Genomic DNA, 27,357 nt, shown 5'->3' with positions numbered 1-27,357 from the left:
AAAAAAAATTCTGCCTAAACCTGCAATTAAAGTTGCCCTGTTTGGTAATAAAACAACAACAATCAAGCCATGCTACAGAAGGGTAAAAACCAATAAATTGTGTTTTAGTGGCTAGGAAATTAAGCACCCAAATTGCATTACAATGAGAGGAAGATAAAATGCATTAAAACGCGATTTGCAATAGAGGAAGCAGAAATAATTTCTCTGTAAATAGACAAATTACCTTTCAAGCAGCTGGGTTGCCCAATTCTGGAAGATCACACCAAGAAAAGCGAAGGTTTGACGACGAATTGTATTGGTTTTTGACGTACAGTAGGTGATGACAATTGGGACAATCTTGGGACTGTGTGTGTGCTGAAACAGAAGGAATAATTTGTTGAAAGAAAAATTTTGGAAGGACAAAGTAGCTAATACCAACCAGCATTACTCTTGAAAAATTCAACATTTTATATTATGGTTTTACAGAAGTGTGTTCTGAAATTATGACCACTATATTGGATACATAGTAAAACTGTTCAGAAATATTCACTTTTAAGGGGCATTTTGGTTAAATGAGGCAAAAAGTATACCACTTTAGACATTTATCGACATCATGAAATAATTGAAACATCTTTATTGACCAAAATAATAGGTCGGAATAAACTCAAGATACATATTACAAAAAAAACATACAATCAACATACTTCTTTAAAATGAATGCAAATGTTGTGGATGGCTTAAAATGTATACTTGTGAAAATAAAAACCTAAAACATCTCCTGGAGATACAATCATGTATAGTAAAAACTTTCTATGACACTGACACTAACTCAGGGACAATGGTGTTGATAAATTAAAACTCATGATAAATGACATCATAATACACCGAACATTAGCAATTTTAAATATGATGTCAGAAAACATGACTGTACATAGTAGATGCAGCAAACGCACCATTAAAGCAGATAGTCTTTGTTGTACTTTTGTTAGCTATGTAAAACAGTTTACATCTTTTTGTTCTGCCAATTAATCATTTTTCTAATTTTGGCTGTGATACTAGACTGATTTTGTTAATTCGCTGTTTTAACAGGTTTTTAATGTGATTCGACTGATAGAAGGGATAGTTTAAAACTTGAAAAACCGAATTCCATGCCTCATTTGGGAACGCAAAGATTATAGCTCAAAACTAAACAGCTAAAACATATCAAAAAAGTTTAGTAACAATATAGAACATTTTGGATTTATGACAAATGTGTTGTTTAAAGTGACTGACCCCATCACATACATTAATACCTTTGTTAACTATTTTGGGTACATGAACAATTTGGTCAAGCACTGATATATATTACACATCGAGTTTCTATTGGTAGGCATGAAGGCCTTGAAAAATTCCGACACTAGCTTTGTTACAACACTAGGGTTCAGCAAAACATATGGCCATATACATGTACAGAAATGGTACTGGTTATTCGCAAATCAATATCAAAAACGTTTTATGCAATTAACTGAAATACATTAAGTAGATGTAAGTTCCGACAAATCACTTAGACGTTCACCCTTTGGTTTTAAAGATATATATATTTCGCTATTACAGTATCGTCAGTATCTTATTCAAATAGAATACATTAAGTACTATGATTTATATATGAGTGTGCAGTGATCGCTGGTCTGCAAAAATGCTTTAGTGGTGATCCCAGTTATTAATTTATATCCACTGTTTTTTGTCATTAAAGATATTGTGCAATAAACTGAAATCAATGTACTTGCATACCACTGATATGCAACCAACGGTACTAGTATACAACTTACCTGAAAGATAGTTCTCAATGACATGATGCTGGAACTGGACATAATCTTTGCTGAGTTGGCAATGAGGGTAAACAGAGTGGGCAATAAGACACAAGCACAGTGCTCAAACTGGTTTTGTAAACGAGTGGAAAGAAACCTGTAACACAACAAAACTTTTATGAGCGATATATATAACATTTAACATTGTTAAAAAGTCAAACTGTTAAACGATTTAGTTACTCCAGATATGGATACAAGTGTTGTGCGATTGCTTTCTTTTAATGCTTTATTGTGAGTTACGGTTGTAAAACAAGTTCTGGCCAACATTAGGCAAAATTTAGGTAAGACAAAGATACTAAAACCCAACATAAGGTTACAGAAGTAATTTTGACCCTTCAGAACATGAACACCCAAGGGGAGCATCTAAACTCTAAAGGGTTCTTAACCTGGGGTGCACGCACCCCCAAGGGGTGCGAGAACTGTTCCTAGGGGGTGCGGGGATGCTGAATCATTAAGGTTGGTTAGGTCTATTCTATTTAGGCAATTACAGAAGGGGGAGCGAAAATTGGTTAGTGATTTGAAAGGGGGTGCGAAAATTGGTTGGTGATTTGAAAGGGGTGCAGCAAGGAAAAAAGGTTAAGAACCACTGCTCTAAAGGATTGAAGGGACCATAAACACAATGTATAACTCTACAGGTTTTTACTAAACTTAATAACCCTCTAAACCACAAAAATCATTAGACAACAATTTAACATTCAACAAATGTACAGCTGGATTGTAAAAATGGCATTAGGGAAGCTGCAGACAGTGTGGGCCTAGCGCTTGTCACCAGCAGCATTAATGAGACCATATGTGTTGAAACAGTGTGCACCATCTGCAACTTATCATTTATTGGCTTTATGCTTTTACATTAGCACTAGGTACCTTTCACATCCTGGTATATAAACCTAGCAAATTTATGATAGTGGCCATTGATACATAAAGTTTTGGAGTCACTGCATTAGATACAAGCATTAAAAGAGCACCTAAATCGAATACATATTTACTACATCTATACTAACTTCAAGTGACTTACCCAATAGTGACACAGGTTTCTTTGACCACTTGTGAGCGAAGATCTTTAGCATTGATCTGAAGAGCAGGCTCCAACTCACGAAGATGTTGGTAGAATGCATCATACTCCACCCCTCCAGCGACTATCACAGCTCTCAGTGTTTTGAGCTTAACAATTGGACATATAAGCAATGGTAATTGTAGTTTCATGTTAGCAAATATGTTTCTAACCCTTATGTATGTCAAGTTATTTTATTTACGATTATTCATTTGCAATGACTTTACAACATGACTTCAGTACTGCTAAGAGATCTTTAGTTTTAAAAAGTGTTACAGTACTAAAATGGGATACTCTAGCTCCGCGGTTCAAACTTTTCAAGTATGTGGCACATTAACAAATTCAATTTTCTTTTGCTGCACACTTTGCAAGCCAACTGCACAAAAGTTGTCAAAAGAAAGTTAATTTGCAACTTCATTTAGATGATTCAAATTGTTTTTTATTACACATAAAGAAAAAATGAGCTTTGAAAAATGAGTTTGTGCATGTCTGTATTTTATCATCAGGTCTTAAAACACCAGAAAACAAAGAATACTTTGCACCACTTGGAAGTCTCTTGCGGTGCACTAGTATATGAATTACTGCTCTAGCTGTTCGGTATAATTTTAAAGCTAACCCTACATGCAAGATATTAGAGAAAAATGTTTTAACTTTTTAGTATTTTTTTTTACTTACAGCTTTTGTCCTTTCCTCCCAGTCCTTCTGCTCATTGGATAAAGTAGCACGAATTTTCGATATTTGTTCACTGAGGTCCCTTGCACTGAAGATTCGAACTGTCGGCAGGTTGTTTTCAAAGTCTCGGGAGAACGAATCCTCATCAATAGCTCCTGGATTAAATAGTTGTATACAAAAACATTAACACATTGAATGCTAACTTCATAAGTATTATTTAAATTCGTTACATGGCTGTATAATTTTTCAGGTTAAATGCTTTAACACATTTTGCCAATGTATCCCAGTGATGATAAACTAATTTATGCATTTTAATTGCTAAATATTTTGTTTTTGAAGGCCGGTCCACGATAAAATTTTTGGAAAAAGGTTGCCGACCCCTAATTTAAACAAACAATACACATTAGATAAGGACATGACTGTCAGGTTTTGAAGTGACACCAATTGCAAAAGTATCATTTTTTCAAGAAATTGAGTGCAGTCAAATCATTGCTTTAAAAAAAAACTTAATGAAATTGATAGTTTAAAAATTAACTTTAGCTGCAGTGTAAACTGTACACAACGAACTGTTGGGTAATTACACACCATAAAATCACACACAAAATTTTTAATAGAAATTTAGTTTTAGTGACAGAAAAAAAGTGTTTGAATACAGATCTAAATACATAAGTTATGTGGAAGCAAACAAGCTAAAAGGACACCCTGTTCAAACACCAAAGAAGGTGTCAATACACATCAAATCGTCACCTGCATTGGAGCGTGTTACAGTTGACATTCTTGGTTGAGCAGTGGCAACTGACCTTCGAGGTTGACTACTTGATGATCTAGTTGGTCCTGGGAATAAACCATTGCTTTAAATAAACTTTAGGCAACCCATACAGTAGAAAATATGAACTCTGAGCAAAAGTGTAACAAAGGATACACAAATACATGTCATATGTATAATTGTGTTTGTAGTACAACACAAAACAATGTTAACAAGTTAAAATATGTATTATACTGAATGATACGAGATTTTAAATTATTTAACACCAAACTAAAAAAAGTCTCTTAACCTCTTACTGTACCATAGGACCACAAAACATACCACATGTATACATTGTGCTTTTAGTACAACACAAAACAATGGCAACAAGTTACAATATGTAACTGACATTTATGTAATATATATACTGAATGATATGGGTTTTAAACCTATTTAGATTTATCTAATTTGGCCATACACGTTCTTTTTAACAATAAGCCTTTAAGCATTCCATACATCCAACCATTTTACACAACCTTATATTTTCAACAATAAACTAAAAAATAGGCTTGTTATCTATTACATACACTTGAAAGTGTACAACAGGACCCTATGTACCATTGTTAGCAAAAAGTAGCTTAAACCAAATAGGTGGACAGCAAAAACTACTTTGTAACAAGGAATGTGATAAGGTCTCTTGAATACCACACAAACTTACCATCTACCGCACTTAAGGTAACTCTCGCTGGGATGTTACGACTATTGTTGTTATTCGCAACAATTGTGGTTAGAGGTGGTCGCATCAAGCCAGCTGATGACGGGGAATCGGCCGAATCAAAACTACCCGTGGAACTCGCAAGAGAAGCTAGGTAAAAGTGTTGTGATTAAAATCTGATTTTACCAAACATGGATAAAAGTTATCATAAGTTTGTAGATAGTCAAATCTATTGCAAAGTTTTAACAATTGCTTTTGTTTTGTGAATATCAGTGCAATATAATGAATTCACAATACAGAAGCTCTGTGATAGTTTTGTATTTGTCCAAGTTGCTAATAAAGTATGTTTTTAGTGTTTGAAAGGTTACCCACTTTTACTATCAAATATTACACGCTGAAAACAAATAGAAACACAAGAAATAGAAAACTAATAAGTATGATAAAAAAAATCACTACATCAACATGAAACAGATTAAACTGTGTTTAAATTCCAAAACCAATGTGTTTGAAGGCCAATATAAATCTGTTTTAACAAACGTATAGTGAGTAATACAGCAAAAGGTGGTGGTGCTATTACACACAAAAAACACTTCAAAAATGCTAAAACTACTCAAAAAAATTGTTGAAAGTGCTTTAATGTTCTACTTAAATTGTGGTAAAAATTAAATAGTCCAAAAAACAAACAGAATTGTGATGTGTGGCAACTATACACAGCAACGTATACTTAAATAACTTCTTTTCCAACCTTTTCGAGGAACTGAAAAAACTTGTTTATTAACAATGCAATATGTTGATTGCAAAAATACTTTTTTTATAAAATGGCAGAATAAAAAGGAACTGAAAAAATCTACAAACAAAATTGAACATGAATAAAAATTTAGAAATCTTGTTCTTGGTAAGCCAGTCTTTTCCCATAAGGGGCAGACAAAATCAATGATTTAGCATCTGTTGTGGTGTGCTAATTAGGGCAGGAACTGCTGTATTTCATGCTTACCAGTGTCTGACGCCACGACCATGTCTCCTGACCTTAAGAACTCATCAAACTTATCATATAACGCATTTAACCTGCAGAGATAAAACGAAAATAATTCATTATATTATGTATTATGTTGTAAGGTACACGAATTATAAGCGAAAAAATAACACTATAGACATGACCTGCATTTTAGTTCACACACACATATATATACAAGGGTGGTACTAACAAATAAATTTCAAAAGTTTTTTTTTATTTTTTTATTTTGGATTGCTATACATTGTAGTTGAAAAAAAATGACAGATGCTGCTAGGATTGATGCTAACACATACCATTATGTAAATCTACACAACATTTTTCCCTTTCACCATCTGCTACTTATGAGCATAAAATTGGGAAAATCATGAAAAGCATTTGCAAACCAAAGCAGTTGCTAAACTAGTCCAACATTGCATCCAAGCCAAAAATGAGGAAAAAACTTTCTGGCAATATATACTTGAATGTAGGAAGAGGGAAATAATACAGCATAAATGTGTTTGCTGTGTTTAATGTAGAATATTAATATATTAAATAAAATAATTGGCAACCTGGCAGGAGGTAAGTTTTTCTTGGCAAGGTCCTGTCTGACTTTTTCTCCAACATGACGATATATTTCCACGATTGTCGACATGGCACTGTCCCGAACCTTGACCAACAACATAATGCAAATAATCAAACATGCTTGACAAATAGAGACAAAGAAAACAAGTGGTCACATAAGTTTGTTCAGTTTACATGCCACTCATTACTGTCCCTTCGAAAAAGCGTAAAGGACACGAAAAGGTAAAGGCTTTGCTGAATAAATATTTGTTTTTACAGATTTCAATTGTTCTGCAGTGCAAGACTTATATATCTGTCACAAGAATGTGGTAAAAAGCATTAAGTTGCACCTATTTATGTTTGTCTAGTTAGTCATAAGAAATACATCTACATTGTAAACACTGAAAATATTAACGTATATATATAAGTTAGCTATTTTACCACTTTAAATAGCAGTCAGATATTAATGTTTGTGGTTAGGATTTAAACTTTCGATCCAGTGGGGCATGTTTCAACGAGATGCTATTGGTATGTGTGTACTATTGTTGACCAAAGACCGAGGAGAGTTAGGGAGAGGAATCCAAGGCAGGCAACAAAGGCCACAATGCCTCTCCAGACTCAACCAATAATCACTTTCAATTGTTAGCGCTGGCAAAAGCTCCACAGCTGATGCTTGTACAATTGAAATCGCTACTATAGCACTATTAAATCTGACAAAAACATAGTCTGATAATAGAGTTGGGCACAACTAAATCCTTTTGAACAAATTAAAGTTTAAATCCTCAGTATTATCGAGCTATTCACAGTTTTGCACCTTTTTAACTAGTTAGTGTAATAGATGGTTTAAATTTGCAAATTATAACAGGTAAAAAAGATTTATAGCTCTTAAAATGATGTGTGATGCATGGTAGTGTCACCACCGTGCAGAAAAATAAATTATTGATGAAAAAGGAACAGTGAACCATTTATGGCCTTAGAATATTCAAACCTCAGGGAATTTGTCACCAAAACAAAGTTACCCCAAGGGCATGGCGCCTTTGAAACTGTTATTTTACAATCGGGCACAGTAGGGTGACAGATGGCACAGAGGTGCGACTTGCTGGCAAATTAGAATTGTGGATAATAAAGTATTCGGTTGGATTTAGGGAAGCACCAACTTATGTAGTAATATATATTCCTACAGCAGTTGTTTGTAGCAAAAAGCACAAAAACATATCTTTGCAGATGGATACACAGTAGGCCTTCTACAAATTGGAAATTTTAATCATAAAAAAATCAAAACGATATTGGCATACCAGTAATATTGATATGTTTGCAAAAGGGACGTTTAAGAATATATAATTGTTAAGGTATTTTTTCAGCAATGTATATATGTGCAAGACCTACCTGAGAATGGGGATCACTCAAAAGTTTGCAAACATGAGGCAACAATCTACTCAAATACAGAGACTTTGCCCCGAATCGATTAATTGTTGCCACTAGAAGTCGACAAACTCCCTCTCGAACCCTCCACACTTTATGTGAGAATGCCGGAGATAGTTTTTCAAAAATAAACTGCAAATATAATAATAACTTATATTTAGGTGCGTTTATGGGCGATAAGAATGTCAATGTCCACACACACACTGTATAATGTTAATGTGTAACCTGCGGTTAATAGTCAAACAATAAAGTGTGTATTGAATGTAAAATCTTGCAATAAAAATGCACCATTATCAAATATAACACTGGTTTATTAGTTGTAGCAGTAAATGCCAACACAATATAAAAGCTAAAAAATCCCGAGAATTTTCATCATTAGATTTTACAAAAATATGTATATATATATTTCTGAAAAAAAACTGAAAATACTATACAGCCCATAATAATATTACTTGAGGTGAACAAGCCACTTCCATAATGTTAGTAAGAAGAGTAACACTGGCATCACGAACTTGATCTTTTTGGTCACCAAGGCGATCAACCAAGGCATTTTGAACTGAAAGTAACATATGTGATATCAGAACAATTAAAATTATCTATTGATGTGCTACCAAATTATAAAAAAACAATGTTTGAGGGCAAAAAACACAAAAATTGAAAGAAAAATACATCATGACAAAAAAGGAATTTGTACTGTTTTCAGGTGTAAGACCTTGTAAAATATTTTATTATGTACAGGCATAAAGTAAACAACTGCAATTGCAAACAATAGCTATGTCAGTGCCCAAGGGTCCAGTGCTAATTACTAAGTAATTACACTCAAACAAGGTCACTGCACTACTGGATTACTCTAAAGTGGTCTTACTTAAAATGTAATGCTGTTGAAATTCACGTTGCAGCCTTTCAACAAGCAAGCTTAGAATGTCCAAACCGAGTAGGGCAACCTGTGTAATGCAAATTATTCATATGTTACATACTGCTACAATCCTGTGATGCCAGTCTGCAGAGTGTGGCAGCTGCACGCGTGATTTTTTTTTTTACAACTTTTGCACGCCAAGATTTGGGGTCTGCACGCAAAAATTTTGCACTAAAGGCATTTAAATAGGCTGTCTTGACCTCTTTTACTTGCTTTGCGCCTGCTAAAATTGGTTTTGCACGCGAACTTATGGGTCATGCATGCGGGACATATAGGTCCTGCATGCACGAGATCTCGTCGGGAACTGCCATGTTCTGCAGACTGGCTGTGATGTATACCAGTGATAAAACACTGTATGTATATATATATCTGTTAGTTTTATTTGTTGTGATTTATTTTGGCAAAGCAGTTCATTTCATTGGGTACTTTTAAATCTGGATTTGTATGTCGGTTCTAATAAAAACAACTCCTTTAAAACAAAGTTTCTTTTACAGTTTTTGCAATGATACTAAGAGATAAAACATACAAATAGCAGTAAACAATAACAATCTACTGCAAATTTTACTCTAACCCAAATCTAACATAACCTATGAGCATATTTGCATCAACACACTAATATCAGTTTCAATTGAACAAAAAACTAAATGATATGTTTGCTATCACAGGAATAGTGTGTTTTTTGTTAGACTGTTAATCCTATCAGCATCTTCACCTTGAAATTGCTAGAGCTGACCCAGTAATTTGACAAGGCATCAACAATCTTATCAATATTTGACCACACAGAAAGGTCATCGTCAGTTGTGCTCAGAAACTCAATAAGCTTTTCACCACCATTCATGCGATTTTTCATATCCTAGATAAAATATAATTATATACATTTAGTGGCTTGTTAATGCAAAGTTTGTATTTCAAATACATTGTGACCCCAAGTTACTTCTGCAAAGAAGGCTAAGATAAATAAATTTTCATGTATGTTCAAATGTAGAAATTAGTGATGGGACGATACCAGGTTTTGAAGCGAGTACCGATACCGAGTACGAGTACCACATGTATATACCTTCGATACCGAGTACCGAGTACAATTACCGAGTACTTAGGTGTAGTGTGGTACTTAGTTGTATATCACTGGTTAATTTATCTGCCATGGTCGGGGTACAGTCGTGCACACACACATTCCGAAAAATGTAATCTCCACGTGACAGCGAAAAAGATATACGTAAACTGGCGGAACTTTTTTCCAATTGTGCTGTCCGAAGCAAATATTGGCATAAAGTTGCCCGTATTCTTATGGTGTAACTCAGCCTTTGGTACTCGCACGTTGGTATCGAAAACTGAGGCAAAATATTTCGATACCGAGTACGAGTATCGATACCACTGAAATCGTTCGATACCATCGATACCGAGTACCGGGTACCCGTCCCATCACTAGTAGAAATACACTTAAAAAAATCTATATACATATTAAGAGAAGATAAACAACATTATTGACACAAAATCTTTGCATAAAATTAACTTCCCAAAACTTTTGAAAAATCAGAATGTCGCGTTTTATGTCCATTTGGGCCACTATTTTCACCATTAAAATTAACTTTAAATGTATATTGACCCTTAAAACATGGTCGAACTGTGAGATCAAAATAAAACATTAAATTATACCTGTTCTCTGGTCAGCAATAATACTGTGTCCTGGTCCATTTTCGAAATTGTCTGGTTTTAACAACAAAGTACGAAGCACCGGCAATACAAAATCCACGACCAAAACAACAAAAAATTTACCAGGCAGAATATCCCGATCCCAAACAAGAGCAGATTTACACTATCACTTTCATGATTAATGTTTTCTTAAAACACTATTACAGTATGTACAGACCGGTATAATCTAAAATTAAAACCATATGCTTTTTTATGGAATTATTGGTTTACAAACTATTTTAAATAAATTTTAAACAAAAACAAGTTAGGTAAAAGTTTGCAAATATGCTTTTCTCCACAATGCTTAATAGCAGCTCACTAAACAAAAAAAATACAAAAAATGTCCAATTGTTATACAAGACAAGCTGACTGCAAAGAAACGAAGAGACATTATGGTAAATCTTTTATCTTAAAGACACTTTCCTTGTTTTTGATTTTGAAATTTAAAATCAAATGGCATTCATGCACAAACTCCTCCAATTTTACGTTTATCTGCTTTTTTAACACTTTTTTTCGCCTTGTGCACATTTCAGAAAGCAGCCGTGCACATTTCAAACACAAGTTAATGAAACAACAAACTCATTTACGCGACATATTGAATTGGGAGAAAAATCGGATGAGCGTGCATCTAAATATACGAACTGCAATGTTTTGTCGTTTGCAATTGCGCGTTTTTGGTCTTGACCGAACAAGAAGAAACTGACTATAGATTGAAACTTTTTCAAGGTTCGTTGTGTTTTTGTAACAGGTTAGTATACATTTTTATTGCACAAACTTAGAAATTTCGGACACGAACGATAAAACACTTTTATTTTACTTGATTTTCTTTCCAACTGGGTTTCAAATAGCCCAAACTTGATACTAAGTCCAATTATCGAAAACTCGCAAAACAAATAGTAAAACATTTGATTACATACTTTTCTTGTTGTTCGTTTGGTTACATTTTTATAAGTCTGGTAGACTGTGTTCTTTTGGGTAAAACAAAGACTGAAATGACACCAAACCAAAAACTAGAACCAGAAAATTGGCCTTGAATATTGCTGTTCTATACGCAAAATACTACTTTACTCTTGAATTTCAATGTCACAACACATATGCACACTTTATATTAAGCTCTTCACTAGGTTACTTTCTTTTTTATTCTTCACCAGGTCGCTTTCTTTCTTGACTCTTGCAAAGCATTTGTTTAACCTACTAGATTCTAGTAACTAGAACAACAGTAATGAGTATTGGTACTTCTGTGTACCACAATGACTCGGTAATCTAAAATGTCAATAATTTGCATTTCTTCACTGTATTTTATCCAGAACACTCACCAGTAGTGCTGTCACTTTTTTATTGCAAGTGTGTTAAATGACTTTTTTGCCCTAGGGAGTTGGGGACTTCAGGTAAATTCAACAAACTATTCTGCTGATGTTTCTAGCTCTGGAAAAAACAAGCTGCCGAGACAGGATTAGAACCCCCAACCTTCTAATCACAAGATGGTTGAGCTAACCACTAGGCAACCTTAGGGCAAATTTGGCCTATAATGGATTGAATCAAACCCATTGCAAAGCAGCCGATTGTATTTTGGACAGCATGGTAAGTGAAAGGCTGATAATATTAAATTCACATCACCAAGCATATCAAAAATCCACAATACATGTGCAAAATACTGGGGAATAATCAGTGGTGGGATTCAAATTTTTTGTCAGCCGGTTCTATTACAAAAGTCATATTTTTCAGCAGGTTCTGTTACAATGGGTCCATTCACAGTAACCAGTAATGCTAACTGATTCATTGATCTGATAAAATTTCGTGAGACGGTTCTATAGAACCGGTGCGAACCGAATGAACCCACCACTGGGAATAATGTAATAAACTGTTGTTTTTAAAAGGATGAGTAAAAGACAAAACATATGTATGTTGTTTTGGTTAAACACACTGAAATCAAAATTTACAGTCAAAAATTTGTACATATATTACTTGAAAATGTTACATTGTTTGCAAATGTCAAAATTGTCAAACTGCGCCTAAAGTAATATGCACCCTTTAGGATTGGCAAGCTTGGACTGTAATCAACATGGTACATTAAAATATAATCAACATTTTGAGTAAAATGCATTTTTAGTGTAATCACAACATGCATGAATAAAGATTTTATTGTATGTACAGATAGGAAAAGAGAGAGAAATTAGGTCAATGTGCGAACATAGTGATGTAAAGTCCTGAAATGACATATTACTTTCCACATGTTTATCAAATATCTGTCATCAACTAGTCAACATTTTGCCAGCAAAAAAGCACCTGCAGTATTGACAAACACATGAAAGCAAATAGTGAAAAGGATATAAGTGATTTAATCAGACATACCAACGTAGATAAATGTTGCCCAAAATCCTGTTCAACAAGATATCTACAGCATTGCTGCATAAAAATCACAAAAAATGCTTCAAATACTTGTATAGTTTTTCCAGTTGTGATATGTTTGTTTGCCTGTAAATTATGTACGTACTGAATGGAAAAAGCAAGTTAAATCAAGAATATGTGTTTTTTATCAGCTGTTATTCATTTTGAACCACTGTCATTATCCAATTCAAGGAATTCAAAATCACTTGACGGAGTGGAGGACTTGCTCTGTCCAGTCGGAGTTTCTTCATTATCTTCTGGTTTCATGCGATGTACTAGTGATGAAAATGTGTCTTTAATCACATTTCCAATTGCAGCAGTAACTATTTCTGAACTGACAAACTGTGCTGGGTTGGGCTGATTTACTGTGCTCCTATCCCTTTGAACATTTTCATTATAATCTGGTACAGGCAAGCCAAAATCGTCATCACTATTATTGTCATCATTAATATTTGGAAACTGCTGAGGTAAAGTTGTCAAGTATGTTTCGCTTGCTGTAAGATTATCAGGGGTGCTTGCTCTGGAAAAGGTAGGCAGTTCCTGGGCTAAAATTTCCTCATCTGTTTCTGACAATTCGGAGTCATCGGTAATAGCTCTTGCCAATACTTCAGCAGTCTTTTCATCTAATTGTGGCAGAAAGTCTGAAATGTCATCATCAGATTCTTCAGATGCTGGTTCTGACAGCTTTTTGGTCCTTACATATTTTGTTAGATATTGAGTTGTAGTTGATCTTTGTCTGAGTGTGTACTGCATCTGCATGAAAAATGGTTCAATCTTTGTGTAGGATTTTTCCAAAATCCGATAATACCACACTAAAGGCCACAACAAAAGACATATCATCATGGCATAGGACAGTATAACTCCAGGTATTTTTTGACCTACAATGCTGAGTGCAATACAGCAAGCACAGAAAACAGCACAAAACTTTCCAGGATGGGTTTGTCTTGTTATGCGAATCTGATTAAAAGCCCATTCAACCCACAGAAACACTTCACATAGAATTTGACACATTTCTTGCAGGCTTAGCAACCTTGGGTGTAGTTCTCCCCATTCTGCCTCTTCATCTGGTGCAACTGCCCTAATTTCAGGCCATAACTTGTGCTTCCATACGTCCAAAATCACAAACACAAGAGTAATAGAAGATATAAAGCCAATCAAATGATTGCTACGAATAGTCACATATCCAAATCCAATGTGCATAAGCACAAAAAATGAAATGGAATGCATGGGTTTTTCCCAAACAAGAACCCTCTGCAGGTAAAGAATAACAGACTCATAACTCCTCAAATAGGTATAGATTTTATTAGATATTTCTTTATGTCTATTTCCTTGTTCAATCCATAAAGATGATGTTGCATCCCCACTTCCAGAGCTGGCCATCGCATGTGTGTACACCAAGTTATTTTTGTGCTACAATTTTTTCATGAACATGTCATGCTTGTCTTTCAAAACACAACAATTTCTAGTTAGAAATCAGAAAAAATTAAGGTTGGTGCTTAAAATGTATGTTTATATTACCTGTCTTTATTATTATCATAAAGTTTTGCAAAACTATTTAACAATATCCCATTTGGGATTGCAATTGCATGTTCCAAAACACAAAGCTGTGTGCTTGCACTTTATTGATACCAGTATTCAGTGATACTCCAAAAATTTGGTTTGGTGGCATTTCTATCTTTGAATTAGTTTCTGAAGGTGAAGTAAGAACGTTTAGGCTTTGTTCATGCAATCTAACGTTGTGCCTTGTAACTAAGTAAAGTTTTCTTTGCGACTAGTTCGTCTAGTTGTCAACGTTTGCACAAAACTGATATTATGTTTTGTATTTGCTTTAGTGTAAATCTTTTGTTATTGTTATAAGTAAAAATTCACGTTAGTACCTAGCTCCAGGATGTAATCCATCAAGAAAATATGTTGTAATTTTAAAAGCAATACAAACAAATTTATTATTATGCAAGTGAGGTAGCAAATACCCTACATGTAAAAACAACGAATACATAGAAATCAAAAAAACTTCATCGAAATTGTAAGCTGCATACATAATTATAAAAGGCCGCTTATTGCGGATTTATATTTTGTTGTTTTAGTAAACTTTTCTTTTATTGACATTCGCTTTAGGTCAGGGGTGGGCAACCTTTGTTACTGTAGGGCCAATTATAAATGTTAAAATGGGATCGCGGGCCGCACCTGTGTATAACACAAAGTGATTTTGCTTGGTTTCTTACCAAATATGCTTAACTACAAGTATAATTCGTATTTAAATCTAGCCACATTTTGCCAGATCGCAGAAACCCCTGCTTTAGGTCGACGCTTTGTCGTGATCAAAATACTCTCACACACCTGCAGACAAACGCAATAGGCTAGGCAGCGTACAGCAGACATGAAAATGACACGGCAACCTGTAAAGCAAAAATTGTTTATATTGTATGTCAAATGCTTGGATTAAAATTGAGCGTTGCATTTTTTCTGTCATCTGCAGTCATATCTATTGTCAACGGTGTTGGTTGACACTTGAAGTTGGGTAGGGTTTATTTTACGTTAATGTGTGGTTAAATTGATTTGTTGGGAATACTCACCATGTCAAACTGTTCTTGTTGGATGCGCTTATGTCTTGTCTATTTTGGTGGCCAATCTAGTGCTTTTAACATAGGGTTATAAAATCCCGATATTTTTGAAATGTAAATATGAGACTATAGCTTATACAACTTAGGGGTGCGTCTTTGTTGGAGACCTGGCATTAACTATAGTATTCCTAGACATAGTTGTAGGCCTATTGATATGAATGACATATCATGCTCGAACTACTAAGGACGAGTTTTTTTGCCCGGGAGTAAACTTTGCGACAACGCAAATAACTTTAATATGTTTCGTGTTGCCATTAACAAGTAGACAATATGTGGTGACAGCATTGGCACATAGCTTCACTTCACGTGGCGTCGTAAACTGAACAGATAATAATCAAACAAAGATACGTTGCGTTGCTTGTTTCAGATTAGGAAGAGTGATATTATAATTGTAAAATATGCTTTCACCTTTGGAAAATATGCGTTTAACGCAACACAAAGTCCACGGCCGTATCGTTAAGCTAAAAAATGCAATTTTTAGCTTACATGCATTTTGTTGCAATTTTCAGATAACGCAATTTTTAGCTTATAGCATCTTAACCCAGGAAAAGTGAGTTTCGAAAGTTCAATCCTAGCCTATACTTTTAGCCCGTGGTGCCACGCGTCAGGAACGTTGCGGCCACGCGACTGGTACGAACGGCGCGTGGATGTGATCGCGTGACGATCTAATCTTGACGAGGTTAAAAGGAGATTCGCTAAATGTCGCAGGTATTGGTCATGAAATTCTGCTGTGGTTTTTGACATTGACATTATCTTGCTCATGTTCATACTTGGCAAAGGTCGCAGCGAACAAAACACACATTGTTATACAAGATCGTTTTTTACCTTCCACAATAACAGCAGAGATTGTTGAAACAAGCACAATATGATGTGTTCCTTATATACACGCTCTCGGGCACAAATTACTAATTTACAATGACTTTTTATAATGCAAAAGTGAAATAACAGGGGTACACAATAGTGATGCACCGAAGTTTCGGTTGGCCGAAACATTTCGGCCGAATATGCCGTTTTTCGGTTTCGGCCGAATTTTCAAAAAAGTTACTTTTTGATTTTTTTTTCAAAAAAAGAACGTTTTGATCAGTTTAAATTGTATAAAATTCATACTAAAATTGTAAATTTCGCCAATATGAAACAGTATAAAATAACTAATTGCTGCGTATAACAAAATACGAGCCACATTGTCTTCAAAATATTAGAATTTAAGTAAAGCGTTCTCATTGTGAAAGTCATTTTGAAGTGTCATAAACCATAACACTTAATTGTAAACATGACACGAGACTCAGTCGAAAACGTCAATCAGAACGATAGTTTAAGATTCGGCAAAAATTATTCGACCTCGTGGCCGAATATTCGGTTTCGGCCCGAACCTTTTGAGGCGGGTTCGGTGCATCACCAGCACACCACATAAGTCAAGTGTGTTCAAAGTTTACAAACCAAATGCCTTTCTTATTTGAGATGCTTTCATGCCATGCGTCTGGAACGTTAAAGACCTGTGCGCGGTATGTGACATAGTTGTATCGAGTGACAATCTAATCTTGACGAGGTTAAAAGGAGATTTTCTGAATTTCGGCAGGTATTTGCCATTATAATCATGCTGTGGTTTTTGACATTGGCATTATCTTGCTCATGTTCAAGCTTTGCAAAAGTCGCAGCGAACAAAACACATATAGTTTAGAACGTTTGTTACCTTGTACAATAACAACAGAGATTGTTAAAACATGTGCAATACGGTGAGTTCAGTGGTGGGATTCAATTTTTTTGTCAGTCGGTTCTATCACAAAAGTCATTTTTCAGCCGGGCCTGCTACAAAAAGTCCATTAACAGTAACCAGTAATGTTAACCGGTTCTCTGATCTAATAAAATTTCGTGAGACGGTTCTGTAGAACCGCTGCGAACCGGCTAAATCCCACCACTGGTGTGTGTTCCTATGACACGCACGCTCTCGGGCACAAATTTATAATGCGAAAATAATATAACAGGGGCGTGTTCAAAGTTTACAAACCAAACGCCTTCCTAATCTTGTTTGAGATGCTTTTAATTAAACACGGTGTGACACGAGACAACGTACAGATTTTTTTCGCCAGCGACCCTATATTTAAACTGTGCAGGCCCCTGTTATATACAGGTTTAACCCAAGAACACACCTACGGGTGTAACACACAACAACATAGATATTATCATTTACATTTTACAAGGTTAAAAAAATCGGTTTTGAAAACTAAAGCTTTGTGGTAATTGAAAGGGCTCTTCAGTGCTGACAGCTCAAATTTGCCTGACTTTTATAAACAAGCAGCGTAGAGCAGAAATTGTAGCCTATATGTGCAATTAAAGAAGAGGAAGGGGGCAAACAAGGTTGTTTATATACCCTGTGAAGACCATATACAAAAGAATCAACCAAAAGAGTTGTCAGCGGACTATTTCAGCAGATTCCGCCTCCGAAAATTGAGAAGCAATTGCTGAAGTGACGACAGACGTGCATCTGGCACCTGTAGTGTTAAATACGGTTTGTCTCGGTACAAGCTATAAAACCGAGTCACTATAAATGTTCGCTGATGAGTCTCAAGGTTACAACCGCGTCACTACAAATTAAAGAAGGTATATCACCGTCCTTAACCTCCCAAGCTCCTGGGCTTGTCAGGACCGGAGTCCTGGAAACTCCACACACGTGTCTTGTACTTCGGTTCGTTTGTTTATTACTTCTGAAAGGCACAAGAAGGAACAGGGACAGAAAGAGAGGCAAGAGAAAAGATCGAAATGAACGAGTGCGGTTTATATATATACTCCGGATAAAGGCGTTAAATCGTACACATGTGCTCTTGCGATTGGCTCTTGCACAAATTCCCACACAAAGCAGCATCCAATCACAGCACGAGACAAAACACACGGTTAAAGCACATAAACACCAGATCACAAAGTTGCATCTGCATCCTAATTAACTGCGACAGGAAATATTACAAAGTCCGAACACGATTTGTCATTACAGTGGGATTTGGTTGCTATACATTTTAACTTCCTCGCAGCCTTTGAGCTATTGGGTCAAAACCGAGCTATTTTGGTAAACAAATATTGCAAAGTTTGCACAAATTATGTCGCAACCGCTACAAAATACCCCCCGCCATTTTTTTGAGCAATGAGCAATATATGGTCATTGCGGGATTGGGCATGAAAGTGGTACACAAGAAAATACATATCATACACAACACAAAACAATACGCAATGGATAATTTGTTGATTTCTGTTAATGTCTGGATCAACTACTGAAAAAAAAAAAAGTACATAAGTTACAGCACAAATACAAGAATTTCTTCATTAAGCATTTAAAACAGCATGAGCATATACATTCAAAAACAAACAACATTCACTTTACACCACACCATTTATCGAATTTGATTATCGCATTTCGAGCGTAACGTTTTGTTCCTGGAGATTGATTGTCTCCAGTCTTCAGACACCTCAATCGCTGTAATTATGTGTCTGTCAGTATGGTGAATTTGAATGTCCCTTGCTTTTGATCACAATAGCGGTTCGAAGGCACGTCGCTTCTGAAACAACAAAATAACAAGCAGTATACCGAAATACAATGACATTTATTTCACACATAAGTTTTAATGTGTAACAATAGAACATAGTAATTACGGTAGAGCAGCGCATTTATTGCCTGAGAATCGAATTCAGTATTATGTGTTACAATTGGGCAGGCAATAAACTTGGCAATTGAAGCGTTAGTCTTGGCTGACTAAACTAGAAAAATTGTACAATAAATGAATACGTTTGATAAAGTAGAACATGAAATCAAGTTTTGGTTTAATGTAGGTTTGCCCCCAAGCTAGCCGATGTTCAGACTAAACCTTAAAATTGAGATGGTACTCAGGAGTATATTGATGTAAATAATCATTCGCATGAAGTATAATAGTATTCATTCCTCGTGGGAAAGTGATAAAAAGTACGTACGTGTATCGAGCCATGCTCGGAAGCTGCGACAAGCTTCGATTGTTCGTTCTTTTGTAATGTATAGAAAAGCGTCTATAGTTGGCGTATCATGCAATGATAATAAAAAAACAGAGAGCGCCTAGTTGGCATAGTAATGCAATAGTAATAAAGTAATCACCGCCTATTTGGCGTAGTAATACAATAATCGGACAAGTAATAAAGACCGCCTAGTTGGCTTATCATGCATGAACAAGAAGAACAATAAACGCCTAGTTGGCGCAACATGCGATGTAATAGCACGGTGGCATAAACAATATACTCCTATGGCTAGGCTAGTGGACAGCACCCACACGATTTGGTTGTTTTTATGGTTAAATTACGTGTTTCTTAAAATCGAGCGCATGAGGTCAACACAGTGGAAGACCGATACAATTCTTTGTGCGCATATGATGTAACATGAGTTGTAAAAAGTTTTTCTTTCGTTAAACAAATACGCATACAAATAACAAATCAGCCAAGAATAGCACTTCAATATTGCTCACCTGGTTTAAGAAAAGACATCGCACTGCGGTGTAACTGATCGAACGATGATATAGAAACATGATCCAAACGGTGAGAAACAAAAACAAACGTTCGACGTTGATGACAACACATAAAATACAGTTTTCTGCAAAAAAAGTAAAACGTTTACAACTTCTTAGCTTAACGATGCAGTCCAAACATTTGGACGGTAAACTGGTAATTCTTTCGGTCGCTTGTCGTAAACTTTGCTGACATCACTCGAGCTTTTTTTTTGAAGTTACCACTTGTTAAACAGCAAATGTTTTGTAAGTTCTCCTCACTCGAGCGGCACCAAATTTTGTAGTGTTAAATACGGTTTGTCTCGGTACAAGCTATAAAACCGAGTCACTATAAATGTTCGCTGATGAGTCTCAAGGTTACAACCGCGTCACTACAAATTAAAGAAGGTATATCACCGTCCTTAACCTCCCAAGCTCCTGGGCTTGTCAGGACCGGAGTCCTGGAAACTCCACACACGTGTCTTGTACTTCGGTTCGTTTGTTTATTACTTCTGAAAGGCACAAGAAGGAACAGGGACAGAAAGAGAGGCAAGAGAAAAGATCGAAATGAACGAGTGCGGTTTATATATATACTCCGGATAAAGGCGTTAAATCGTACACATGTGCTCTTGCGATTGGCTCTTGCACAAATTCCCACACAAAGCAGCATCCAATCACAGCACGAGACAAAACACACGGTTAAAGCACATAAACACCAGATCACAAAGTTGCATCTGCATCCTAATTAACTGCGACAGGAAATATTACAAAGTCCGAACACGATTTGTCATTACAGTGGGATTTGGTTGCTATACATTTTAACTTCCTCGCAGCCTTTGAGCTATTGGGTCAAAACCGAGCTATTTTGGTAAACAAATATTGCAAAGTTTGCACAAATTATGTCGCAACCGCTACACACCAAAGACATGGTCGGTGGTCTGTAAAACAAACGACAGGTGTTTAAATTTGTGGTTTGGCTGTAGGCTAAAGTCGCGATTTAAAGGCTATTATGAAACTATCAAAACTGTCACTGTACAAGGGTAGAACCCTTACTGAGGACCAAAAATCTTATCAATATCCCGATTGAAAAGCCCAACAACCCTGGTGCCGCCGTTTGATGAGATGGCTAAATTTCAAAAAGCCTTCGATTTTCTCCTATTTTTGCAATACACGTATAATGACCACAAACTCTATCCAAAACTATTTTACGGTTTGGTTTTTTGGTTATATCAGATAAAAACTTATCTAAGTTCGGAATCTTCAGCCTATAGGGCAGTGGTTTCCAAACTACTATTTTTTTCCCCATCGCTTCGTTTGATCTTTTGTGGTCCAAGGTGAATATCCTACATTGTTGAACCAAATCAGAAAAATACGCTCGCAACAAGTAATTTATCCGTAACAAGATGCATTTGCTGTAGTTTTGTGGGAATCTACGAACATCTATATAGGGAATCAAAGCTTGTGTTACATAACGGAGCTTTTTTCGTTTTTCGCCTTTTTGTATAACTTGTGGAGAGATAAAACTCGACATTCTCTAAATGCACCTTCCACACCAATTTAAACCATTACCATCGCACATATCTACCATCAAACCGGGTTGAAATTGGACTTCAAGCACTTGATGGTTCCCACAAAATTGTTTCGCGATCCAAGTTTTGCGAACCACGTGGTTAGTACTTAGTACTAAGCTATTATATATCATTCACGTTGTTTATGAGGCATCCAGATGCTTTAAAGCAGGGGTCGGCAACCTTTTTTGTACTGCGGACGTACGGTAAGTTTTTTAAGACCGGCCGGTGATAAGCTCATTTATGCGTTTTCATTGCTAAATATTTGAACGTTTGAAACTGAAATTTTTTCGCGGACCAGTCCTAAAAAACTTACAAATATTTAGCAATGAAAACGCATAAATCATTCCCGGAATACAGGGGCAAAATGTTTCAAAGCGTTTAACCTGAAAAAGTATACGGCCCGGTAACGAACTCGGCGCGGATTGGTACCGGGCCGCGGCCAGACGGTTGCCGACCACTGCAAAGCCAAAGTTGTGAAGATGCGATTTATTTCGTATGCTTCACTGTAAATCAGGGGTCGTTTTTAGGGTGGTATTTCGATACCCCAAGGATGGAAATTCCACAAAGGATGGATTTTCCATCATTTTAGTGTTGCTTGGTTCGAAATCCATCCTTGAGGGTGAGAAATACCATGGTTCCGAGAAGGGAGTTTTTATAGTAATATGTATTTTTCCATCATTCCGCATTTCATGGCTACTACGTGGGAAAAAAACACGTTTGAGGGTGGAAGTAAAATGTTCGAAATGACCGCCTTTGAGATCCGTATTTGACTTTTTATCACCTCTACCACAAACGATTAGCATTTTAGTTGTTCTTTTCCTTCCTAGTTACGAAATCCATTTGTTCGGGATGTGATTTATTAGTGTTAACAGCGGATATACAACGCAAAAATATAGTTTCTAAGGTATAGAACGTTAAATGTATGCACGTAATTTGTACAGACTTGTAACTAAGTAAAAAATTATGGACGTTAAGTTTTGTTTCAGAGACACTGAATGTAAAAACGGCGACAGTGTCGCGGCCATCAAAGCTTTACACGCATTCTTAATTTGCCGCCAATAATTGTGTTTTTTGTAGCATTCGAATTTTGTCTAGGTGCTGTGTGTGTTTTAAATGTAACACGTTTCTAGTTTTAAATTCAAATTTTAAATCGGTTTTTCATTGTCAAGAACGTCAATGGCTTGGAATAAACAACCAAATAAAAGGGTAGTTTAGCCCGCATTATACCAGTTTGTTGATGGTAGAACTTTAATTTTAGATATTCGACGAAGCAAAAAGATTGTTCAAAGTAGACCTCCAAGATGAATTAAAAAGTGCCAGTCATTCCATCTTGCCAAAAATAAAGAAGATGTTGGAGCCAAAACTGAAATCAGTGCCAGAAACATTGCTTCATATTTTGAAAGAAAATGGTATGTAGACCCTTTGAATTAATTAATCCATGATGTAGGGATAACGTTGTAACTTTGTAGTAGATAGAATAAACTTATTATTGCTTTTGTTTAAAGTTACGTTTTCATTTCAGAAGTGCTGTGTTGCATTCCATTGCTTTTTACCACAAGTTGGATATGTTCATTCAATACTCTGACCAGGTATGATAATTTTTTGTGTCTTTATTGCATTTGGTTTAGAAGTTTGGAACTATTTTTCTATTTTTTTTCTTCGTAAGTATAGGCAAAGCATATATACCGTATTACCGTATATACACCAATCCACTCGACATAAGTTCAAATCGCCACCAAGTCGAAACAAAATTGAAAAGTTTCGGCCATTGCAAGTACCGTATTTTCCGGCTAATAAGCCGATTTTCAGGACCTTACGTTTTCGACCTAATTTTCTGGGGTCGGCTTATTGGGCGGATATAACGTATTTATTCGAGTATAACGCGCAAAATTGTATCCTAATTTTCTGTAAAAAATCAAGGATGTGCGTTATAGACGCGAATTGTAGTGGAAATGTGCTATTGCCACTGTGGTTCTATCGAATGCGGGTGCATGCGCGCGTGCACGCACATACCAATGCGAGACAGTTTCATGAGCGCACACGCACATGCGACCGCTCAGCGTGCGTTGGATTTTCCCGCTTTGTTGACATATTTTAATCATATTAAACCAGTGGTTCCCAAACTTTTTCATATTTTTTTCAAAACGGTCCCTTTGCCATTATTTCGAGGGCTCGCGGTCCTTAAGCCTGAATGTGTATTTCATAAAAACGAAAGTTGATTGCAGGATTTTAGCTAGTTGTGCAAAATTGCGCATAACAATCATTCAAAGACAGCATGTGACATCACAAACAGGACAAAAACATTACGATTGTGCGCGAACAATTGCATTTTTAATAGTTGTCATTCAATAAAGGCCATTGTTTAGCAATGGAGACAGTCGATTCTCAATTCTACTTTCATTTAAACTTATTTAGTGGCACAAACTGACGCCAAATAAGATTATAGAATTACTTCAACCGCTTCGCGGTCCCCCAAAATTGCCTCACGGACCCCTAAAGGACCGCGGACCCCAGTTTGGGAACCGCTGTATTAAACCCTACAAAAACAAATAGGAAGTTATCTATGCAAAAAAGCAGGGGAACGGGCCTTTTAAATTCCTAGATTTTCAGTGCGAGTCAACTCTAAATTAAACTTTTTTAACACAAAACTAATAGTGCGACCTATCGGCGAGTATATACGGTAAGCTATTGCTGCCAGGCATAATATCAAGTTTGTAAAGCTCTTCTGGCAAATGACGTCATTTGCCTTACCCATGTATCTTGGCAACTGAACATGCCGACCCTGCTGTATACGTGCAAAAACGTTGGCTATGCAATTGCCCAACGTTTGGCGAAGCTTTAATTGTGTTAATCACGTCATATTGGATATTCGATGTGAGGTTTCCGAAGGCTCTTACGTGCACTCTGTAGCTTCTATCGTTCGTTCTCAAAATATCAGAAACTATTCAAAACCCAACAGTGCAAAAAATTATTAATTCGCTTTAAGATTGAGTCAAATTACTTGTTTGTTAATGTTTCATGTTTCTTTTCTGCATGATCTTCAAGCGTTAATAAATGTAGAGGGACATTAATATGTCGTGTGTATTATGTAACCATGGTACACACCATTGTTCGTCAGGCATGGATGGGCATTCCCATCAACAAACTTGAACAACGTTTAGGATGGAAAATACCATCATAAATTTTTCCATCCTCAGGGATGTAAAACTCCATGGTAGGATGGAAAATTCCATCCAATTGTGGACCACCCAAGGGGTAAGCAAATTCCACCCTCTGGGTGGGATCCTGATTTACAGTGAATTGTAAATTACAGGTTTTATCGCCCGCCATTTTATTTCAGAAATATAGGATATATCCAGTTTGACGCAAACACATTCTTTTATAACCTCATCCTAGTTACAAAATCAAAGTGCGGCGCAATTTGCAGTAAATATTAAAAATGCTTGTATTGGGCCTCCAGGGCCTTGATGAAGTTGGAATTTTGCTTTTTGTAGCATCGCTTGTGCCAACATTAACGGACAAAAACGGGAAGAAATGAATTGTTGCGTGTTTTTTTGAACGAGTCATTTTGGTTTTTAAGGTGCACCTAGCGTTTAATTATTATCGGAAACAGTTGATTAAAACGTTATGTATTTTCTTTTATTCATTTCTTTGTTGTCGGAAATGGGGCTATATATTTTGTTGTTTGAAATGAGACATCTGGCTATAGGCCTACGTTCAACAATCATGTTTCAGTTAGAATACGCCGGTTTGGCTATGTTTCAATTTCGTTAACATCTTTTTAAAATTTCAGTGAATTAAAAATTTTCAGTGAATAAAAAGTAGCCTATAAGATTTAACATGCAACCTTTTTTTGTTTTTGTAAGGTAGCCTAGGCTCGCAAAAAAATCAGTTTTAAAATGATCCACAGTGCAAAAAAGTTACTGACCCCAGATTATAAGACGTTTAATAAATCTCGTCGAACCACAAAGCTACACGTTAAAGAAAGTCCAAACCGTTTGCTTGTTATATGTGAATACTTACGTCTTGCATGTTGGCAACTAAAGCCGGTGGAAAGCCATTCGCGACTGCAGTAGGAACTCATACATTGTTGGATCAAATGTCGTTGATGAAATCGACCTGTAAATGAATATGTAACTTACTTGTTCTCATAAAATATAAACACTAAGGCCTAGTTATACCAGTTTTTTATTACTATTTTTTTAATTACTTTTTGTCAAAAGTAATTCATCCACTTTTCAACGGATGTAGGCCTAGCCTGTAATAAGCTATACTAGCCTATGTCTGAAACCTGCCATGCCTTATACCAGGGGTGTCAAACTCCCTCCAATGCGGCCCACGAACACTCAAAAACAATTGTAGTATTTTGTCAGATTTTTATCTGATTATAACGAATTTTTCGTATTTTTCGTACAAGTGAAAGCTATTATTTAAACAAACATTTACAGAAATTTAATCAAAAATAATAATTCATATGTTATGAATAGAAACGATAGTAATTAAACCGTTCCTCAAACCGTACGAACACAAACTCGTTTCTGCGGCCGCAAACACATCGCCATTAAAATAATGTACTGGCGGCCGTGATGCAATTAAAATTCCTTTGGCAAAAATTTTGAGTTTCAAGCTGCTCTAAACAGATTTTGTGTTACTGAAAAGAGTATTACTAGCCTAGCTACCACATGCGTCAGACTTTTTGTAGTTCTATGGTGTGCAAACAATGCAAAAAAGCATAACGTCACAATACAGATTATGACATAATAAACAGTTCTTCATACTGTGCAGCTTAATCTGTGAATCAAGTTTGAAACTAATCTGGGCTTTGGGCGCGTCAATAGATGGTATACATATGATATAAAGTTATTAACCTATTTCTTTACATCTGTAATTTTGAAACAAAAACCAGCAGATAATTGGCGGCTGTTGGTGAATTAAGGATCTGCCATGCGGTCGTCGTAGCCAAAAGATTGTTTAAGTGTATAAAACTTAATTAAAAATCACATGCGGCCCTCGGCATAATTTTCAAACGGCAATGTGGCCCTCGAACCCAACGAGTTTGACACCCCTGCCTTATACCGTTTAACTCAGAGGTGCACAACCCGTGAACGTAACTAAAACTCATTTGCTAAAATTTCGCTGGGCCTTTCAGGCGCCATTAGATTGTATATATATTTTAACCTATTCTTTACCTCAGCAATTTTGTAACAACAAACAAGCACGCAATTGGTGTTCGTTGGTAAAACAAGGATCTGCGATGTCGCAGGGAAAAGGTTGTGCATCCCTCGTCAAGATCCTTTTGCTTTAACTTTAAGCGCGAAGCTGAACCGAAAATTGATTTACTCTTAGGCTACATTTATTTCTTACCTTCAACACACCCGATCGCAACCAAAAGAATCAAAGCACTTGTCCAGATAAATTTCATTTTGTGTTGTTCAGATGTTTGTGAAGCTTTCTCAAAAGGTTGGTTCTGTCAAAACACCGAAGACTTAAATCTCAGTCTGTCAAAACACCGAAGACTTAAATTTCAGTACACACTTTAAGCGTGCACTTTAGCCTATCCATTAATAAAGGAATCAAAAAGTACCTAATAATTTTTCATTTGAAAAGCTACTAACATTTATGGGTCTATATATGTCTCAACAATTTCAGTTTTTATATTTCTTAGCGCATTGTTGGCTATAACCAATTAA

At 36.0% G+C, this 27,357-nt stretch overlaps 2 protein-coding genes and 1 long non-coding RNA gene across 14 annotated transcripts in view; all 3 read right to left on the bottom strand.

Annotated features, from left to right (window-relative positions):
* Positions 1-10,805, bottom strand: part of LOC145218933 (CLIP-associating protein 1-B-like) — a 31,281-nt gene extending 20,476 nt beyond the window's left edge. For 7 of the 11 annotated variants that reach the window (XM_080086344.1, XM_080086347.1, XM_080086346.1 and 4 more), the window contains exons 1-14: positions 10,559-10,805; positions 9,615-9,755; positions 8,852-8,930; positions 8,439-8,542; positions 7,951-8,118; positions 6,573-6,670; positions 6,004-6,074; positions 5,755-5,775; positions 5,013-5,159; positions 4,297-4,383; positions 3,553-3,704; positions 2,842-2,987; positions 1,788-1,923; positions 224-354 (exon numbers count right to left, since the gene is read on the bottom strand). In XM_080086344.1, the coding sequence (XP_079942470.1) occupies positions 224-354; positions 1,788-1,923; positions 2,842-2,987; positions 3,553-3,704; positions 4,297-4,383; positions 5,013-5,159; positions 5,755-5,775; positions 6,004-6,074; positions 6,573-6,670; positions 7,951-8,118; positions 8,439-8,542; positions 8,852-8,930; positions 9,615-9,755; positions 10,559-10,597 (1,520 nt within the window). In that variant the 5' untranslated portion in view covers positions 10,598-10,805. The remainder of the gene's footprint in view (positions 1-223; positions 355-1,787; positions 1,924-2,841; positions 2,988-3,552; positions 3,705-4,296; positions 4,384-5,012; positions 5,160-5,754; positions 5,776-6,003; positions 6,075-6,572; positions 6,671-7,950; positions 8,119-8,438; positions 8,543-8,851; positions 8,931-9,614; positions 9,756-10,558) is intronic. The other 4 variants (XM_080086348.1, XM_080086350.1, XM_080086354.1 and 1 more) reach the window with 2 other exon arrangements.
* Positions 10,806-12,141: 1,336 nt separating this feature from the next.
* LOC145218936 (reticulophagy regulator 3-like) lies at positions 12,142-14,465 on the bottom strand. The gene has a single exon (XM_080086358.1). The coding sequence runs from the start codon at positions 14,360-14,362 to the stop codon at positions 13,142-13,144; it is 1,221 nt and encodes a 406-aa protein (XP_079942484.1). The 5' UTR covers positions 14,363-14,465; the 3' UTR covers positions 12,142-13,141.
* Positions 14,466-16,426: 1,961 nt separating this feature from the next.
* On the bottom strand, positions 16,427-27,128 carry LOC145218943 (uncharacterized). 2 transcript variants are annotated; one of them, XR_013857791.1, is made up of 4 exons: positions 27,032-27,128; positions 25,691-25,786; positions 21,016-21,034; positions 16,427-18,092 (listed from the first exon to the last, which is right to left on the bottom strand). It is a non-coding gene; the product is annotated as an uncharacterized LOC145218943 (long non-coding RNA). The 2 variants fall into 2 exon arrangements; XR_013857792.1 differs by lacking the exon at positions 16,427-18,092 and having other exon boundaries at positions 19,165-21,034.
* Positions 27,129-27,357: the final 229 nt, after the last annotated feature.

Source organism: Phallusia mammillata, chromosome 3 (genome assembly GCF_965637545.1).
Source record: "Phallusia mammillata chromosome 3, kaPhaMamm4.hap1.1, whole genome shotgun sequence".
NCBI lineage: Eukaryota > Metazoa > Chordata > Ascidiacea > Phlebobranchia > Ascidiidae > Phallusia > Phallusia mammillata.
This window is presented reverse-complemented; position numbering and strand designations above follow the sequence as displayed.

Coding starts and splice junctions, on each gene's coding strand:
- LOC145218936 (XM_080086358.1), bottom strand. CDS start 14,362: ATGGCCAGCTCTGGAAGTGGGGATGCAACATCATCTTTATGGATTGAA.